The sequence below is a fragment of the Diospyros lotus genome, chromosome 10 (genome assembly GCF_014633365.1).
Source record: "Diospyros lotus cultivar Yz01 chromosome 10, ASM1463336v1, whole genome shotgun sequence".
Classification (NCBI taxonomy): domain Eukaryota; kingdom Viridiplantae; phylum Streptophyta; class Magnoliopsida; order Ericales; family Ebenaceae; genus Diospyros; species Diospyros lotus.
In genome coordinates, this window is record NC_068347.1 from 34,507,423 (window position 1) to 34,528,629 (window position 21,207).

Sequence of the window (21,207 nt, forward strand, 5' to 3'; positions counted from 1 at the left end):
CACTCTCTGTTACCGTCCCCGATAAGGCCTATATAAGAGAACGAACATGGTGATTTTTCACGTCTTCAGGAAGCTTCCCATTTCTCTCTCTCTCTCTTTCTCCACCGCCATGGACTTGGACACGTGATTCGGTGAATTTTCTATTCGCGTAAAAGGCCCCGTTCTCGTGTTCATTCTCTCTTTCTCTTTCGCTTTCGAGATCGCTTTCGCTTTCTTCCACCGGCATCCCCTGCCATTTTTATCATCTCGCAGACGGAGATCCAACCGAAAGCGCACAAAAGTCAATCAAATCCCAAGTCAAATAAACCCTCGCATTTCTCTCCGCTTTCCCTGATGCCTCACATCACGTGAAGTGCTGTACCGGTTGCGGTCGTTTCCTTCGATTCTTCGGGTATCGTTTTCTGTCCCGTTTTGATTGCAATGCTGTTCGGTGGTGTTCTGATTTTGGGCCACGCTTGAATTTCCTGTCTCCCGAGTTTGAGGCTAGGGTTTGTACGCAATCTGTTATTCCTTTATCTGAATGCTCGTTAGGAACGGGGGGAAATTACCTGTTTTTTTCTGTGTTAATCTTTGCGAGGTCCCCGAATATGGCAGGTTATTTCTAGGGTTTTGCTTTGATTGCAGAGGTGCCTTCAGTTCTGGGTTTTGGGTAAATTGCATTTTTTAATCCGAGGGCTTTCTTGTGCTTGTTTTAGCTGAATCTGGATATCTATTTATAGATTCAAAGGAAGTTTCACTTGTCTTCCCGGTGTTATATAATCTTTGTGAAACCCCTGAATTTATGTAGTTTGTCCTTTGGATTTGCTCCACTTTCGTCGCGTTTGGATTGGTTAAATTTTGTCGATATAGTCTTTCTAAGGGTTTGGAGATTTTGATAGATGGAGAGAGACAAGTCCTCCCCGAACCATGGTGGGGGTTTGCTCCCTCCATCCGGACGCTATTCGGTTTTCAGTATGAAATCGGAAGCTTCAGCATCGACATTGCCTCCACTGGGTCCTGGGGGTAGTTCAGAGTCAAGTCATTTTGGCCATGGCATGTCTTCTGATTCTAGCCACTTTAGCCATGATATTAGCCGAATGCCTGATAACCCACCAAAGAATTTGGGACACCGACGAGCCCACTCTGAGATTCTTACTCTTCCGGATGACATCAGCTTTGACAGTGATCTGGGTGTCGTGGGTGGTTTGGATGGGCCTTCTTTGTCTGATGAGACCGAAGAAGATTTTCTTTCAATGTATCTTGACATGGATAAATTTAATTCATCCTCTGCAACATCGGGTTTCCAAGTTGGAGGGCCATCTTCTGCGGCAGCAGCTTCAGCATCTGCCTTGACTCCTGCTTCAACGCCTCCAGTTGATCCCATGGGCAGTGGGTCTAATGAGAGGCCCAGAGTCAGGCATCAGCACAGCCAGTCTATGGATGGGTCAACTACAATTAAGCCTGAGATGCTCATGTCCGGTACAGAGGAGTCTTCTGCAGCTGATTCTAAGAAAGCTATTTCTGCTGCTAAGCTTGCTGAGCTTGCTCTTATTGATCCAAAGCGTGCAAAGAGGTACATTTTAATTAATCCACGCCCAGTTTGGTTTGTTCCTCTTCCTGTTCTTTTTTATTTGCACTTTTAAACTCCAAATAAATGTTTTTTTGGTAGTTTCTTCATTCTTGAAAAACTGAATTATTTATTTGAACCATTTTAACTGGTAGTTTCTTCAATTATTAAGAGAATAAAATTTAGTTAGGGATGCTAAATACAGAGTTAAAATTGTTCAGAAAAAAGACAAGATAAGAACCTTAAATGAATTTAAGGCTTGCCTGTTATCTTAATAAATAAGAAGAGCCACATTAGCCATGAAACACCTATTGTTAGAGTAAGCACACGGCAATCCCTCACAATTCTCTCAACCCAATAACTCACTGAAATCACTCAACACCTCCAAGAATACAAACGATATAAGAGAATAACATGAATAAACAAAAACAGTAATGAACACAGTGATTTATCCTGGTTCAGTCCCAAAAATATGGGACCTACGTCCAGACTGGAGTAGCCTCTTTCCAATCCACTATCTTGAAGCAATCCTTAGGATGATTAAAGAGAAAACCTGAATCCTTGCCCAGCCCATATACCCTGAAAGCTAACCGGATTCCCTGAGATTACAAAGCCTATCACCAGCCTTACTCTCAGTCACTCAATTGATCCCAACCCACAAGATAGAAACAGAAAATACCTCTCGGAATTAAGCTATTTCTCGCCTACCCCACGATCCCTATTTATAGACCATAGGGACGGGAGTTTACAACTGCTAACTGCCTAACCAGATACAAACTCGGTCAGACCGCCCTTCTAGAATATTCATACTAACCTAAAGCAGAAAAAAACATAAAATGCAAGCATACATGTTAGAAATTAGGAGTACAAAAGGATCGGTTCTTGTCAATTCTCACACCCTCACCAAAGAAAACATCCACAACAGAAAATGTAAACTGTAAATGCAAGAACAGTAAAAGAAATTAAGTAAGAAACATCAAACCAAATAGCAGGCGCAAGAAGTTATCCTGGTTCGGACTGATTTACATCAATCCTACATCCAGCCTTTAAAAGAGAGAGCAATCCACTATAATCTTGATGAAGAATAGTACAATCTATCACTTGCACATCCCCGCAACCCTTACTGATACACTCAAGAACCCTCACTGCAGATTACAGAACTTTCTCTCAAACTTTCCTCTAACAGTACAACACTCGACTCAATGAGAATGATCAAATTTCCAGTCATTCGACAGTCTACCTATCGCCTTCTATTTATAGACATAAGAGGCGGTAGTTACAAGAGAGAGAGAACCCGGAATAAAATACCCCATCTACCCCTCGCTTAAATACATGCTAATTAGACTTTTATTCCCAATTTGCTACTGTTGAAAAATAATCTAACATTGCCGAGATCTTCTAGATTATTCGGCCACTCAAATGCAAAACTCAAATAACAATACAAAATATCCGCTTACTAATAAAGTCCTAATCTAATACAAATGACATAACAAATTCTCCACCCATTTGAATTTGATTAGGCTTCTTCTCGACCCTGCACCATCATTTACTGCCCTGCATCTTCAAATTCCTCCTAGATCAATCTGCAGAATCTTGATGCAGTGTTTCAACTTTGTTGTAGGCACGGATTTAGCAAACATGTTTGCTGCATTGTCTTCCCCTGCAACCTTGGTTAGAATTACAGATTTATCTTCAATAATTTGCCTTATAAAGTGGTGTCTTACATCTATATGCTTAGTCCTTTCATGATATGCTTGGTTTTTAGACAAGTGAATTGCACTTTGACTATCACACATCAAAGTGGCCTTGACTTCTACCCTTAGGAGCTCACTCACTAGACCCTTAAGCCACATAGCTTCCTTAATTGTCTCTGAAATTGCTATGTATTCAATCTCGATTGTTAACAATGCTACCACATGTTGGAAACTAGACTTCTAACTAATTGTTGAGTTCCACAGCCTAAAGACATAATTGGTTGTGGATCTTCTTTTATCTATGTCGATAGCATAGTCAGCATCCGAGAATCCTAGGATACTAGCTTGCTCTCCTACTCTTGCTCCACCATAGGACAAAGCATTATTTATAGATCCTTTAATATATCTAAATATCCACTTGACTTCCATCTATTGGGGCTTTCTTGGATTGGCCATAAATTGACTGATGACATTCATTCCATGTGTTAAGTTGGGTCAAGTGCACACCATGCTATACATGATGCTGCCCACTACACTTGAATAAGGGATGTGCTCCATCTCCTTCTCTCTTCATCATTTTTAGGGGACTGATATGAGGATAGTTTAAAATGAGAAGCAAATGGCAAACTAACTACCTTTGCATCAGACATTCCAAATCTAGATAATAGCTTTGCTAAGTAGGATTTTTGTGAGAGATATATCTTCTTATGATGCTTATCCCTAGTGATTTCCATTCCTATAATTTTTCTAGCTTCCCCGAGCTCCTTCATTTCATGTTCAGCCCTCAGCCTTTTCTTGAGTAGCTGGATTTCTTGTGTGGACTGACTTGCTATAAGCATGTCATCCACATTGAGCAATAAGTATATGAAAATGCTAGGAGAGATATGTTTAAAATAGATACAACAATCATAGGAGCTTCTAGAGTACCCTTGGCTTAACATAACCGAATCAAACTTTCGGTACCACTGCCTTGGGGATTGTTTAAGCCCATAAAGGGACTTTCTAAGAAGGCATACCTTCTCCACCTCTCCCTTGGCTTCAAAACCCTTTTGTTGTTCCATTAGAATCCTCTCCTCCAGGTCCCCATGAAACAATGTGATTGTGACATCCATCTGCTCAAGATTTAGATCTAATTGAGCAGTGATAGCTAATAGAATCCTTATGGAGGTGTGTCTCACAACTGAGGAGAACATCTCTTTAAAATCAATACTTGGCACTTGAGTGAAGCCTCTAGCAACCAGTCTTGCCTTAAACCTAGGCTTAGTATTTTCTCCTGCTCCCTCTTTAATTTTGTACAACCATTTGTTGCCCTTTTGGTCTTTTGACCAACTCCCAAGTATGGTTCTTCTTGAGGAATGCAATCTTTGACCTCATGGCTGCCTGACACTTGTCAGCATCCTTTGAGGTCATTGCCTCTTCATAGGTAAGGGGTTCCTCTCCTATAACTTCTACTGTACTAGTAAGGGCATATGCCACTAGGTCTGAGTAACCATACCTTTGAGGTGGCCTATGAGGTTCTAGACTGCCGGTCCCCTGCCACACCATAACTATTAGGATTAGGGTGATCCCCTAGGTTGGAATCTGCATCTCTGCCATCATCTTCCCCTTCAAATTGGGAAGATTCATGGTCCTGGTCATGGCCATCTACTTGCTTAGATTAAGGTAAATCATGCTCAATTTCAAGAGCATCTTGAGGTGAATTAGGGTTAATTCCAGTGATCTCCACCTGAACAGTCTCTCTATTTTCTTCCTGGTCGGGTTGAGATTCATTATTTTCTAATTTTATGGTAGACTCTTCATCAAATGTCACATCTCTACCGACTATGGTTCTCGATCCTTCTGGTTCTAAGTTCCATAATTTGTAGCCTTTAACACCAGATGGGTAACCAATAAAATAAACAAGCATTTCTTGGCCCTAGGCTCTAATTTGCCTTGCTTCATGCTTCACATGAACATAGGCTAGGCATCCGAACACTCTAAGATGGTATAGACTTGGTTTATGTGCTGTCCATCTTTCATAAGGGGTTTGGAGGTTTATAGCTTTGGAGGGCGTCTTGTTAAGAACATGGGCTGCAACTACAACTGCCTCCCCCCAAAAAGACTTGGGTAATTTTGCATGGAAAAACATGCATCTTACTCTTTCCAAGAGGGTTCTATTTATCCTCTTGGCTACCCCATTTTGCTTGGGGTTTCCGGGAGCTGTAAGGTGCCTAATGATCCCACCATCCTTACACATTTGATTAAACTCCTTATTACAAAACTCCAACCTGTTATCTGTTCTTATAACCTTAATTAATCTACCCTTTTGATTTTCTACCATATTTTTCCATGTCCTAAATGTTTCAAAAGTATTATCTTTAGATTTTAGGACATATACTCCCAGCATTCTTGAAAAATCATCTATTATTGATAGGAAATAACGAGAGCCCTCATGAGTTAATGACTGAGCTGGACCCCATAAGTCTGAATGTATATAATCTAGGGGTGCTTCTGATGAGTGAATTGTTTTTTTATTGAATTTAACCTTAGATGCCTTCCCAAAAATGCAAGATTCACACTTGCTTAATTCTAAGGATTGCCCTAAATCCAAAATACCCTGACTTGCAAGTTCTTTGAGCCCTTGCTCACTGATGTGTGACATTCTTAAATGCCACAAGCTTGCCTTGGACTTAGGGTTAGAATTAACTGTTGCAGCTTCACCACATAATGTGGCGCCCTGCAGGAGATAGATGTCATTCTTTAAAACAACTCTCATACATATTAGGGATCATTTTGATATCTGGACAGCTCCACCCTCACCCTTAAACTTAAGGCCATTCTTGTCTAGTTCACCGAGAGAAATCAAATTTCTCTTTAATTCAAGGACATATCTTATTGATATGAGAGTTCTAAGGGAGCCATCGTGAAGCTTGAACCTAACATCTCCTACCCCTTGAACTTTGCATTCATGGTCATTGCCAAGCAAGACCTTTCCTTCATTGATTTCCTTAAAATTTTGTAACCAATGTTTCTTTGGGGTCATGTGAAAGGAGTAGCCAGAGTCCAAGACCCACTATTGGCTTTCTACACTTTCACTAACAATTAAGGCCTCAGAACTATCATAACTTGAATCACAGAAGTTTACCCCTCCTCCTGAATTTTCCTTCTCGGCTAAGTCCTTATTTCTTTTTGGACACTGCCGCTTAATGTGACATTCTTATTGACAGTAATAGCATTTAATAGAACCCCTTCCTATCTTAGATTTTGACCTGGATTTACCCCTATTTTTTCTGGTCTTATTTAGAGCTTCTTGACCTAACTGTTAACACCTCTCCAGGAGTAGATTTGTCATTCATCTTAAATCTCAATTCTTTTGAATTTAATGCACTTATGACATCTTCTAACGAAAGCTTTTTTCTGCCATGTTGTAGTATATCTACGAAATTCTCATAGGACTTAGGCAATGAATATAGAAGAACTAAAGCCCTATCCTCATCTTCATATTTCACTTCTATATTTTCTAAGTCTAGGCACAATTTATTAAATTCGTCTGTGTTCATGCAATTTCTGGTGTTCTTGCATTTTAAAATTAAAGAACCTGGCCTTTAAGAATAGGTGACTGGAAAGGGTCTTCTTGAAGTATAGGCCTTCAAGTTTCTTCCATATTTCTGCCACTGACTTCAACCTCGAGGCTTCTCTAAGCACTTGGTCTCCTAGACTTAGAATCAGCATGCTATAAGCTTTCTTGTTGATTTCCTTCAGAGTCTTTTTCTGCTCTTCAGTCATCGCTGGTACTGCTTTCCCAGTTGTCGTGTCAACTATTGTATCCTCTTGTTCCAAAGCTCCCTCCAATCCTTGAGTGTAGAGAAGAGCTTCCATCATGATCCTCCACAAGCCGAAATTGTTTGTCCCATCGAATTTGTCAATATCATATCTTGAGGCAGTTGGTGCCATATCGATTCTGGAGTTGATTCCTTCTCCTTGAGTTTCTTGAAAATCTTGATCGCCTTAGAGGCCTTCTTAGCTCTGATACCACGTTGTTAGAGTAAGCACACAACAATCCCTCACAATTCTCTCAACTCAATAACTCACCAAAATCACTCAACACCTCCAAGAATACAAACAATATAAGAGAATAAAATGAATAAACAAAAATAATAATGAACACAATGATTTATCCTGGTTCAATCCCAAAAATATGGGACCTACGTCCAGACTGGAGTAGCCTCTTTTCAATCCACTATCTTGAAGCAATCCTTAGGATGATTAAAGAGAAAACCTGAATCCTTGCCCAGCCCATATACCCTGAAAGCCAATCAGAATCCTTGAGATTACAAAGCCTATCCCCAGCCTTACTCTCAGTCACTCAATCGATCCCAACCCACAAGATAGAAACAGAAAATACCTCTCAGAATGAAGCTATCTCTCGCCTACCCCACGATCCCTATTTATAGACCATAGGGACGAGAGTTTACAACTGCTAACTGCCTGACCGGAAATAACAAACTCGGTCAAACTGGCCTTCTAGAATATTCATACTAACCTAAAGCAGAAAAAAACATAAAATGCAAGCATACAAAACATCCGTTTACTAATAAAGTCCTAGTCTAGTACAAATGACTTAACACCTACCACATGGATACATGAAAAATCATGGCTTTTACATGCATAAACTCAACAAGCTGCCATTGTGCATAATGCCAATATACAAGTACCTATGAAGCACGAACACGGACACGGGGAATATAACGCGAATAGGAAAGATATTGAAGAATCTGGAAATTTAACCTTGAGTCATGCATGAATCAAGGTATGGAAACGAAACAGCTGCTATTCTTCATGTCTCTGATTTGTCCATCACATGTCCCCTTGAAAAATAAGAAGAAAGTGTCAAAAAGCCACATGGGTGTGTCCGACATGCTGGCTACACCAACATGACGACCTGATTGCCATGTCCAAGCTATACACCATAACCATACACTTACCTTAGTCAATGCCCCTGCTCTTCAAGACTTTCAACAGAATCTCCTTCAACTGTTTATTTTCACTCACTTCCTTACTCTATACTTGAGAGCTTTCACTGTACCAGAAGTTGTGCTACAACAAATGGCCATTGGGTGCAATTTTTTTGGTAGGGACGGCTGAATTTGGCCCAATTTAAGCCTTTTAATGGGATATAAATTGGTTTGGGCGAAAATTGGTGCCAACCTATTAATTTTTGGGAACCCCATTTTACCTGTCCATGGCTTCAGTTTTGAGAATAACCTGAATTTTTATGGTTTAGAAATCCTCCCATTCTCTTTGCTTTGATCTCTCTTCTGCAACTCTTTTCTGTCTCATTTGTATCCATGACCATTATTTTGACCGTCGTCATCATTGGCTGCCATCAGTTGAATCCTCAGCTACCATCATTCTTTGCTGAGGATTCAACCATGGCCACCGATGTCAACACTTGATTTCCCTCCATTCACATTGGATTATCCAAGAAGAATCAAGGTAATAAAAAATGTTGCCATTGTGTTTTTGTAGATGGAAACTACACATCTAGAAAGATTATATCTGTCCCAAATCTATAGATGTAGTGTGAGAACATTTTCCTTTTTTATCTTAATATATGTCCTCCTTAGATCTAAGTTAAGTATTATTTTATTTTATTGTCATTAGATCTGCTCATTCGGTCATTCCTATATCTTGGTTGAACACTTTTTTGTTTTATTTGTTTCCAATCTTAGTATCTACTCATTTTCACATCTGGGCTGTGCATTTGTCTTTTTATTTTTATCTTACAACAAGGAATGACTTTATTTTCTTCTAAAGTATAGACTCAAAACAAAGACAAGAAAGGAAAAAGATAGAGAATAAGCTCAATTGAAGGCATGAAAGACAATGCCAATTTGGATTTTTATGTGCTTATAATTTTATTGTTGGTTGTCCTCTAGCTTAATGGTTTAGCCTTTAGAGTCTTTGCTATTTTGCTTTCAAGTGCACGACGGATTTGATGGAAAAGCTGAAATTGAATCTAATAATCTTTATAAGAGAAATTAATATATTATATCATAGTAATCATCACCCAGCAATTGAAATGGGGAACAAGTGAAAAAGAACCCTGAATATGATAAGGGAGAAACAAAGAAATTGTTCTTCACAAAAGGAATATTTAAGATACTGGATGTTAATGGGATATATTCTTTTTTGATATGTGTTGCGTAGAATTTTTTTTATATCCATGTGTTATATGTAAATGTATGATTTGTAAACTGTTCTTTTATATCATGGTTGCTATTATTTGGTCTCATTTATTTGACAGATTTTATGCAATTATTTTTTATTTAGATATGAAATGTAATCATATTTGAAGATATTTTTTTGATATTATTCATTCTGGAGGAAACTTTTTATTTTCCCTTATGGGGGATATTATTTTATATTTACTTATTTTCTTTATTGAAACCATGTTCTTAAAAAGAAATCTTAATCTGTTTTCTGTTTTTTTGGTAGGATTCTTGATAGGAAGAAAGGATTTTGAGGTTAAGATTTTGATGTGGGAAATTGTCATACAGTTCTTTTTATTTAGAGATTTTGATATATAATTTGCAACTTGTATCAATGTTTATGTTTCAACCGGATTTGTATTAGTGAATGCATCAAGAAAAGTAGTTTACAAAAATCAACAAGGTTGAAATGGTTAGTTTTTTTTTTCTTAATTTTATAATATTGCGTATTTAAATTTTACTTAAATGTGGTGATTAATGGAAATTAAGCAATGTAAGTTGTGGTTTTTTTATCTCAAATGGATGATATATATATATATATATTTGTATTTATGCAACATCTTTTGAATTTTTTAAAGTTAATGATAACTAGTCATGTGAAATACTTTTAACTATTTCAGTGTTTCTATATTTTATGTACAGTGGAATTGACCTACTAAAAGTTTGAAGGTGAAAAACAGGAAATTAATTAAATAATATAAAGTATGGCAGTTTAGCTGGAACAAATTTTAAGTCAGGTGGTCGGAGGAGTTGATGGGTAAAAGGAATGGATTAGGCAGATGACTGAAAGGAGTGATAAATGGGTAAACAGGGGTGGGCCATAATTGGGTCTAGGAGTTAAATAGGGTAATCTCAATTGTCAAGAAAGATCAAATTTAATTTTTAGGCTGGATGTGGACGCTTGTGATCATGCTTTGGAGTGTTTGATCTACGTCTTAGAAAGAATTAGTTTATTGGTTTGGACTGGAGAACTTTCTGATCGAGTGTCACGGCTTGGGCTCGTATTGGCTAACTGATTGGGAGTTAATCAGCAATAGAAATGGTAAGTCGGGCAGGGAGAAAGAAAGGAAGAGATAGCAAGGGAGACATACAGGTATAGAGAGAAGGAAAGAAATCTGAAGTTGATTGATAATCTCGTTAATGGACCAAAAGGTCTAAGAAGGATATATAGGCCTCTGCATACCCGAGGATTCCTTCCCTAAACAGTTATAACAACCTATCTCGTCCTATTCACACCCTTTACACTTGGGCTGCTTTTGGAATATTCTTTATAACAAACTGATACAGCTGGAAATTAAAACAAATAATAGAATCTAAAGAAAGTAATAATAGAATGCAATGAAAGGAAATTAGGAGGGGTATCGCCGTGTGTGACAATTCCCTCCTCTTTAAATCATTTCTTGTCCTCAAGAAATGTTAAGTAGGCTGGCAGTCGTGGGAAACTGTTGGAGAAGAGTTGGTAGGTACTCCCACGTGTTGCTTCCTTGTTCTTCGTGTTGCCACTTTACCAACACTTGGATGAGGGGTACTCCCTGGCGGTAGATCACTCTTTTGTCGAGAATGGCCTCAGGCTTCTTTGAAGTCTCCTTTTCCTTTGGATTGGTGGGCAGTGCAGTATCCACTGGCTCAGTCCCAGCTGATTTCTTCAATAATGAAACATGGAAAACTGGTTGAATGTGGGTTCCCTGGGGAAGTTGTAGTCGGTATGCCACCTTCCCGACCCGAGTGAGGATGGGATAGGGACCAAAGTATTTGGGGCTCAATTTGGACACCGGTCCTTGGGTAAGGGTCTTCAGATGAGGATACTTCAACCGGAGATACACTCTTTTGCCCACATCAAACTCCCTCTCACTTCTTTTCTTGTTCGCATACTGCTTCATCCTATTTTGGGCTGAGGCTAGCTCTTGCTTAAGCTGTTGCAAAACCATCCTTCTTTGCTGCATATATTCTTCCACAACGGTTGCAGTCACCTGTCCTTGTAAGGCGGGTAAAATGGGAGGTTTGTACCCAAAGTTGGCCTCGAAAGGAGACATTTTCAAGGCTGTGTGGTAATTAGAGTTATACCACCATTGGGCCAATGCTAACCACCGATGCCAGCTCTTGGGTTGTCGAATGCACATACACCGCAGGTATGTTTCTAGGCTTTGATTGACCCTCTCCGTCTGGCCGTCCGATTGCGGGTGATAAGCTGTCGACATATTAAGTTTGGCCCCCATAGACTTCATCAGGCCTTGCCAAAACTCACTTGTGAAAATCTTATCCCTATTCGAGATGATTGTGCTTGGAACTCCATGTAGCGCCACTACTCTGTCCACAAAGGACCTTGCTACCTCCTGCGCTGTAAAAGGGTGAGACAAACCTATGAAATGGGCGAATTTTGTCAACCTATCAACGACCACCAACACACTATCCTTCCCTTCGGGTTTAGGCAATCCTTCTATAAAATCCATAGAGACACTAGTCCATGCTTGGCCCGGAATAGGCAGGGGTTGAAGGAGGCCAGGGTAGGGTATATTCTCATGTTTGCATCGCCTGCAAGTGTCGCAGGCCAAAATGAATTTCTGGACATCAGTCTTTAACTTGGGCCATTGGAACAGCTGCTTTACCCTAAGGTAAGTATTTTGAACTCCTGAATGCCCTCCCAAAGGTGATTCAGGCAAGGATTGCATGATCTTTTTCTTGAGACTCCCCTTATCACCAACAACAATCCTGCCATGAAGTCTGATCAACCCTTCCTGTAAGGCATAACCTCTAGCATCAGTAACTCCCATTGCTAGCTTCTCCAGTATTCCCCTCACCTGTTCGTCCTCTTCATAGTTGTCGACAACTTCTTGATACCATGCTGGAATTACGGTAGTGATGGCATTCAGACTTCCTTCTTCTTGGCACCTTGAAAGGGCATCAGCAGCAACGTTCTCCTTGCCCTTTCTATACTGAATTATGTAGTCCAATCCCATCAATTTTGCCATTCCCTTTCGTTGCAGTTGAGTTTGCAATTTTTGCTGCAACAAATGTTTCAAGCTCTCATGATCTGTTCTAATTATAAACTTCCCATTCTCTAAGTAATGCCGCCACTTTTCTACTGCCATAAGCACCGCCAAGAATTCCTTTTCATAGATGCTTAATCCCAAATGCCTGGGCCTTAATGCTTGGCTTAGAAATGCCAAGGGCCTTCCTCCTTGTGACAACACAGCCCCTATGCCCGCCCCCCCCGCCGTAGGCGTCTGTCTCCAGCATGAAAGGTGTAGAAAAATCGGGCAGGCCCAAAGCAGGCACCCTGCTCATCTCAATCTTTAGCTTCTCGAAGGCTTCCTCAGCCTCTTCTCCCCAACTGAATGAACCCTTCTTAAGTAGGTTGGTAAGTGGTTTACTCACCACTCCATATCCTCTCACAAACCGGCGATAGTAACCGGTAAGGCCAAGAAATCCTCGTAAAGCCCTTACTGTTGTTGGACGTGGCCAAGCTATCATGGCTTCCACCTTTTTGGGATCAGTCCTAACTCCTTCTTTTGATATCAAATGGCCCAAATACTCAACCTGATCTTGCCCAAAGGAACATTTCGACCTTTTGATGAAGAGCTGATTAGATCTAAGGACTTCTAGGGTGGTTTTGAGGTGTTGTAAATGCTGGTTAATGTTTGGGCTATAGACAAGGATATCATCGAAGAATACTAATATGAATTTCCTTAAATAGGGTTCGAAGATTTGGTTCATTAGGGCTTGAAAAGTGGCTGGGGCATTGGTGAATCCAAATGGCATCACCAAGAATTCAAAATGTCCATGTTGGGTTCTAAAGACTGTTTTATGGACATCATCAGGTTTCATTCTTATTTGGTGGTATCCTGAACAAAGGTCTAGCTTTGAAATTTTTTTGGCATTGTGTAGCTCATCCATTAGGTCTTCTATCAAGGGTATAGGATACTTGTCTTTGATAGTTAGGGTATTTAATTGTCGGTAATCCACACAAAAATGCCAAGATCCATCCTTCTTTTTAACAAGGAGGACTGGTGACGCGAAAGGGCTCTGGCTGGGTCTTATGAATGATTGTTTTAGCATTTCCTTCACCATTTTCTCAATTTCGGTTTTCTGGATGGGAGAATAACGGTAGGATCTGATGTTTATGGGTTCAGTATTGGGCTTTAGGTGGATTGAATGGTCCAAGGCTCGGGATGGAGGTAGAATATCTGGTTCAGTAAATAAATCCTTAAATTCTAATAGCAATTCATCAATAGGGGCCTGAAAGTGTACCTGGTCAAGATCACATCGCTGGCTGTTGACAGTCAAGCATAATTCCCCATACAGCTTCTGCTTGTCCCCTTCTTCCACTACTGTAAGGGAGAACAGTTGAGCCAGTTGGTTCCACTTACTCCTGAACACCCGGTGAAGCCTCTTTCCAGTTATCATTCGGCAAGTCCCAAACTCTCTTCCTCCCATGAGAGTCATTCTTCTCCCTTCTTTATCAATGGATACCCCCATCCTATTGAAATCAAAGCTTATGGGGCTCACGTCTCTCATCCAGTCAACCCCTAGTACCACATCGCAGCCCCCTAACTGTAGCAGCCTCAGGTCCGCTTCAAACTTCTCCCCTTGCATCTCCCAATTAAACCCCCGGCATACCGATTCACTGATCACTCTATTCCCATTAGCCACCATCACACTGAGGGGTTGAGTTTCCTTGAGGGAACACTTCAATCTTTTTGCCGACCCTTCATCCAGGAAGCTATGCGTGCTTCCACTGTCAATTAAGATTAACAAGCTGTCATTCTTCACCTTCCCTTCCACCTTAATGATCTTGTTATTGGTCACCCCCTTCAACGCATGGAGTGAAATCTCACCTGTGTCTTCTTCCCTGAGCTCATCGTCCTCTTCTCTTTCATCTTCTTCTGCTTCTGCTTTCTCCTTCAGGTCCCCTTCTAATAACAACAGCTATCGCTTACATTGATGCCCAGGATAGTATTTATCCCCGCATTTGAAGCACAACCCAGGCTGCCTCCTCGGGTCGTTATATTTTCCCCCTGAGCTGGGCCCTCCTGTATTCCTAACACCTTGGCCGACTCTACCCCAATCTCGGTTATGTACCTTATCGCCTGGATGGGCTGAGTTTCCCGTGACCACCTGGTGCTGTTGTCTCTGCTTCCTCATTAAGGCCTCGACCACCATTTCTTGTAGTCTAGCGCTTTCTGCCGCTTGCTCCACTGTTCTAGGTCGGATCATTTTAACCATAGGCCTCAAATCATCGTTGAGCCCACTCAAGAAACTAGAGACAAAATAGGCTTTTGAGAGGTGGGGGTCGTTGTTGATCATCAATGACCTCAGTTCTTCGAACCTTCTCAGGTAGGCATTCACGTCTCCTACCTGCTTTAATTTGTTGAATTCTTCAATGACGTCCGACCTACTTTTTTCTCCGAACCTCTCGCATAACCTCCCCGTGAACTCCACCCAGGTTGGGTTGTTCCTGACCCTAATCCACCCCTGATACCAAGCGTCTACCAGGTCATCAAAGTAGGCCGAGGCCGAGGCCAAGGCCACCCTCCTTTCCTCAGGTACGTTGTACCAGTCAAACATGCGCTCACATTTTCTCACCCACCACCGGGGATTATTCCCATCAAACACCGGAATCTCCAACCTGGGTGTCGGGAACCCCGGTTGCTGTGGACGATTATGTCCTTCGTGTTCACCCTCCATCACATTCCTTATATCCCCCTCCGGTTCCACTCCTGTTCCCTCATCGCCCGCTACTCTGTCCCTCCTGACATCTGGTATTAATGGCTCTGTTCTATTTCTAGGAGGAAACTCAGGGGCCAATCTCACAGCATTTTGGCGAGTGAACATAACCATAAACTGTTGGAGTTGGGCTCCCAGCTCTGCTCTCATTTGCGCATTATCTTCCTGCATTTGAGACAGAGCCCTGTCGAGCCTTCTCTCCAGTTCACCTACTGAACTTTCCATTCGGCGGTCCAGCGTTAAAATCGCCTCATGATTTCGCTCCGATCCTCGCTCTAACTGATCTACGTGACTACTCTGGAAGCTTGCCACCGTCGAGCTGAGCTGTTGTAGTTGCGCCTCGAAGCTCTTCATGCGGGTACCATCCGCCATGGATGAATGCTCCGCTAATCCAGCCAAGACTGAGGCTCTGATACCAAATTGTCACGGCTTGGGCTCGGATTGGCTAACTGATTGGGAGTTAATCAGCAATAGAAATGGTAAGTCGGGTAGGGAGAAAGAAAGGAAGAGATAGCAAGGGAGACAGACAAGTATAGAGAGAAGGAAAGAAATCTGAAGTTAATTGATAATCTCGTTAATGGACCAAAAGGTCTAAGAAGGATATATAGGCCTCTGCATACCCGAGGATTCCTTCCCTAAACAGTTATAACAACCTATCTTGTCCTATTCACACCCTTTACATCTGGGCTGCTTTTGGAATATTCTTTCTAACAAACTGATACAGCTGGAAATTAAAACAAATAACAGAATCTAAAGAAAGTCATGACAGAATGCAATGAAAGGAAATTAGGAGGGGTATCGCCGTGTGTGACATCGAGTTTTGTACTTACATTACATGGCCATATTTTTACTTTCTGTTAGTGGTTTTCCAAAAGGGATTTTCTGTAGACATCTTGGACCAGATTAGAACTTGGATCAAGTTTTGTGATCAATCTTATTGGTTTGGAATGGAGAACTTGGATCAAATTTTGTGTTTTGATTGGCCATATTTTTGTTTTACTAATGGTTTTCCAAATCATTCTTCTTGTAGTTCAAGAGGATTGAGGCAAGATAACCCCCGTCTCTTTTTAATTTAGCTTGGTTGTGGAAGCTTTTAGTCCCTTGTGGAAGAAGGTAGGGAGATTGTGATAAAATTGTTAGTGTCTAGGTTGGGAGGTGGATGTCATGTGTATCTCATTTTTTTTTCCCCATGAAACACTTGTCTTTTCTGGAACTCAAGCCGCCTTCTACAAACTATCTTTTCATAGGGTACATTTGACAAATGGCGAGATGATCCCTAAATGACATGACAGCTGACTTGGTTTTAGGTTTGGTTCCTTGTTAGCTACTTATTTGGGGATTTCAATGAGATCCACTTTTGATGCTGTGTGACAAACTGCTTTAGGGAGATTTCTAGTCTCTAGCACCTTGTAAGGGATAAGCAAGCATTGTGTGCTTGTCCTTCTATTTTGATGCTATTGTTGTCATCCCCCTAAGTATAGGTAATCTGTAGAATTGGGAATCAACTTCGTGACCATGCCTTTGCAATTTGCACAATTGTCTTTGGGCCAGGCATGGTTGTGCAAATGGGTTTGGTCTCCATCAAGAGCCTAAAAATGCTTGTTTTATTTTGTCCTCTATATGAAGGCAACTTCTGATTGAATGACTTGTGGAAACTGAAAGCTCCTCCTAGGGCAGCATTGTTTGGAACTGCCAGATATTTTGTCCCCTGTTAATTTGGTTGGGTAATAAGGAGAGGGAATCAATAGACATATTACTTCATAGTTTTATTTGTGCTATGTTTGCCTATAGGGGTTGCTGTTGGAATTATTGATGAATTTGTTGGTCTTACAGGGTGGCATTTTTTGTCTGTGTAGTCCTGGGTGGCCACCTGGTTTTTAGTTGGTTGTTTGGTGCATTTGCTGCTGGTGGAATATGAGACCTTTATTGGTATAGAAAGGCAGATATTGTTGAATCTCTAAAAGAGGCCATTGTTGTGATCCTTTTCTTGTAGTTTATAAAAGTCACCCTTTACTCTCTAATTTTTTCCCCTGTATTACATTGGTGAATATGGGCTTTATTAACATTTGTTTGGTTGGTAACTAAATGCTGTTTCCATCTTGCTGTAGGATACATTGGAATATCATTGGTGCAGTTGTAAAGTTAGGTTTGTCTTCGAATTTGTTAATATTTTGGCTGCTTGAATCTGCTTCCCACATGGCACATACTGGTAGCAGATGCAATATTTTTACTCAAAATATGCATTAACATCACTAGCTACCTTAGTAATTTTCATTTAAAATTTCCGTAGTGTTCAATATATGTTTGTGATGTATCCAACATAACAGGAATATCTTTGTGTTCATGATGTGTTTTTATTAGTACTTATGCTTTCAATTTTTGCTCCTCTAGATAATAAGTTTCAATTTGTCCTTCATGCTGTTGAATCTGTGGCAAATTAGAATACAAATTGTATTATTGGTAAAATTAGTTGCATTTGCTTTGTTCTGTTTTTGTATTTTTATTCCCAAGTCATTCTCCTTAGTGTGTGTCTTCTGATGATTATTCACATCATTTGACATTTTTGAATTTGTAACTTGCCGTATATAGGATTTGGGCGAATAGGCAGTCAGCTGCTAGATCAAAGGAAAGGAAGATGAGATACATAGCTGAGCTGGAGAGGAAGGTTCAAACACTGCAAACTGAAGCAACTTCATTGTCTGCTCAATTAACCCTGTTGCAGGTCGGTTCTGTAATACCTCAATGCATTTCTTTTAATAATGCATTTAAAACTTTGGTTTTGGTGATGGGCCATATGTTTTAATAATTTTTCTGAAGCTGATTAACCTGAATATCTGTTCTCTTGTTTTTTGACATCTTCAAATGAATCTGTGTTACTAACAGAAAAAACCTCAAAAATGGGAGAATTTCTGTTTGCAGATGTCCATATGTATGTTGGTAAGACTATATGACTAATTTGCTGCTATTTCTTACACTCAGAGAGATACAAATGGTCTGACTGCAGAAAATAGTGAATTGAAACTGCGGTTACAGACGATGGAGCAACAAGTTCACTTGCAAGATGGTAAGAGTTTTTCTGAAGCTCCTTCCAAGCCTTATTAAGAATAAATTTTAGGCATTTTACCATAGTTTAGTAATATATGGGGGCATGGACAAGCAGACATCTGTCTTGCCCTGTATATTTTGGATGATAGGAGACAAGCACATCAGCAGTTTTTTTTGTGCCAGTGGAATTGTTATCTATAGAAGCATTGCTGCATAAATGAAGTCTGAAATTGCATTAAATACTTTCTTTAAATGTTTAATTACAGAAATGGAATCGTTATGTTTTATCTAGGACTAGGAGAATTTGGAGGTGTACTTTAATTACCAGCACTATTTGCTCCTAATTCTTCATTCTTCAATTGTACAGCTTTGCGGGATTTTCCACTGTTTAGATCATTATATGCTCAGGGTTTTCCTCTGAAGCATGCCTTATTGATTTGTTGTACAAATTCTGCATCTATGACCAGCTTTCACCACATCGAATCTAGTTTTTAGGTCTGATTAATTTGCTATGTAACAAGGATTTGTTCATCCTGAGTGGTTGAAGATAGGATTTGTGAAACAGTGTAGATCAGGTTTAGCACATACGGTTGTAGAATTGCTGTTTTATCTTCCTAATTGTTTGGCGGTGTTGTGCTAATTATGCTGTTTGTCTTTCAATTTTTATCTAATGCAGCATTAAATGAGGCCCTGAAAGAAGAAATTCAGCATTTGAAAATGCTGACTGGCCAAGCTATTCCAAATGGACCGATGATGAACTTTCCTTCGTCCTTTGGAGCTAACCAGCAATTTTATCCCAACAACCATGCCATGCATACCCTCTTAACTGCACAGCAGTTTCAACAACTCCAAATTCACTCGCAGAAGCAACAGCACCCATTCCAGCAGCATCAGCTACACCCGTTTCAGCAGCAACAGGTGCAGCATCAGCAGCAGCCACAGCAGGAGCAGCAACAGCAGCAAACTGGGGATTTGAAAATGCGAGGTTCCATGCCATCTCCAAGCCAAAAAGAGAATTCCTCAGACGCCAACGCTTCTTCGTCAAAGGAATGATAGGGGGATAGAGACAAGCAGTTTGTCTAAAGCTTTCAAAGGGATTGTCCAAATCTTTGGTTCTAGTATGCTGTGAGATAGGTCAACTTTTCTTTGTTTGTTGTTAGTGAGTAGATGCATCTGTACAACTATTTTGCAGGCAGTTCATATTGGTGGATTTCGGTTCAGGATTGAGCACTGGGGTGGTTGTTCAGTTTCTTTGCCCTTGTATTGGACTTTAATTCGTGGTTGAAATGTGGGGTGAATTCTTTCATATACTTCAGTTGTCAATCAGATGTTTTACTTGTTTTGCAGAATCCTCTGTTCTAATGGGGGGTTTGATATCAATAATTGATGCTCTCCCCCCCCCTCAATACCAAAATCTTTTGCAGAACCCCTCTGTTCTACTCCTTGGAAAACGAGGTCTATTTCTAGAGGTGCATAAATTGCATGAGCTCAGATGGGAAAATGTAGCAGCCGAGGATTGGAAAGGTGATGTTAAGACTTGCTTATGTTTCAGGGTAGTAAAAAACCACCCCAAGTTCTTGACAGCAACTATACAACTTTCCACACCCTTATCAATAGGGTGCTAGGAAATTCCAAAGGTTTCTGTATACTGTAAAGAGTGATATGAACAACACGTGCACTAATGATTTGTAATACACTTCTCCTGTCATATATCATATCTCTTTGCAGCTTAGTGCCTATTAAGAATGCTGATGATGTGACATACAATTGATTATTCAGCAGTGAGAAGGCCTGGGGGATTTGCCCTGCTGCTCATTTGGCAACAATTGCACAATTGCAGGTTATAAATGGTTTGCAGTAATGGGCAATTTTAGGGTTCTTTCAGGGTATCAGTACCTATTCTTTTCAACTGTATTTCATTTAAATTATATGGCACCTCCTTTATTGTTTTTATATTATTTTTATCAATCTCTTATTGTTATATTATAGTACTCCAGGGTATTATAGTCTAGTCGTCTCCTGCACTAATTTACAATAACTCATCACAAAATAGGTGCACTTCTCTTCCTCTTAGCTGCCATGATTGGGAATTAACAAAAGGGAAAAACAAGAAACATGGCTCTATTTTTGTCATTTGTGTCCAATTCATTAAAGAAAATGCAGATTTTCACCCAAATTTCCTCTCATGGCAGCTAAGAAATAGGTCTTTATAATTTATTTATTTTAAATGACTCTCTCAACGAGCTCAAGCCCTCTTCTTTGGTCTCATATTATTTTACATCGACGGGATTTACTTACAGTTCTCATAATTTAAATATGATATTTTACCCCTTTGAACTCTTGTCCAAATAAAGGACATTCTGAAAAAATCGTAAACAAAATAGATCCAAAATACATGAATTAAAAAATAAAAAATTACCTAAACCAAATTACATAGAGGTTTTTGTAAAAATAAATTAAATTTAAAATTATCGATTAGACTCTTCTCACTCACGTCCAAACGAGAGAGAAACAAAATAGTAAAAATAATAATATTTAATCTGAATTCAAACTAAATACAACGGACCAAGCAAAATAAATTTCTCATTGGACCCAAAGTTTTCCATCCAAATTAAGAGCAAAAATCATTATCCTAACTTGGAGAAATTTTTAAAAATATTATAATTTTTAGACATTTTAACAAAGCACTTTTTAAACTATTTAATAAATTACTATATTTCTTCTAACTCAACATGTTTGGAACGCGGGTGTTTTGGCTAGTCAAATTCACTATTTAGAGTAGCGAAAAACAACAAAATTTGTTATTTTTAATAGTGAGTTTAATTTATCTTAGTTTTTCTCTTTATCTACATATTTTTTATATTTATTGCTCGACACTTCAACGAATTTTTTAGTTTTCTTAAACTTGTTATTGGGAATAACATGTTTCATTGTATCTTGTTACTGT

At 39.8% G+C, this 21,207-nt stretch overlaps 1 protein-coding gene across 2 annotated transcripts; it reads left to right on the top strand.

The window, feature by feature from the left end:
- The first annotated feature begins 54 nt into the window (after window positions 1–54).
- LOC127811596 (probable transcription factor PosF21) lies at window positions 55–19,686 on the top strand. 2 transcript variants are annotated; one of them, XM_052351599.1, is made up of 5 exons: window positions 55–391; window positions 879–1,552; window positions 17,805–17,937; window positions 18,195–18,279; window positions 18,937–19,686. In XM_052351599.1, exons 2-5 carry the CDS (start codon window positions 879–881, stop codon window positions 19,311–19,313), a joined length of 1,269 nt encoding a protein of 422 aa, XP_052207559.1. In that variant the 5' UTR covers window positions 55–391; the 3' UTR covers window positions 19,314–19,686. The 2 variants fall into 2 exon arrangements, with proteins under 2 accessions (XP_052207559.1, XP_052207558.1); XM_052351598.1 differs by having other exon boundaries at window positions 55–1,552.
- The last annotated feature ends 1,521 nt before the right edge of the window (window positions 19,687–21,207 follow it).

What these genes read in the sequence shown, in the direction of transcription:
- LOC127811596 (XM_052351598.1), top strand. Translation starts at nt 879, where the DNA reads ATGGAGAGAGACAAGTCCTCCCCGAACCATGGTGGGGGTTTGCTCCCT. An exon ending in GATCCAAAGCGTGCAAAGAG is followed by an intron (nt 1,553 to 17,804) that starts GTACATTTTAAT and finishes TGCCGTATATAG; the next exon opens with GATTTGGGCGAATAGGCAGT. An exon ending in CTCAATTAACCCTGTTGCAG is followed by an intron (nt 17,938 to 18,194) that starts GTCGGTTCTGTA and finishes TCTTACACTCAG; the next exon opens with AGAGATACAAATGGTCTGAC.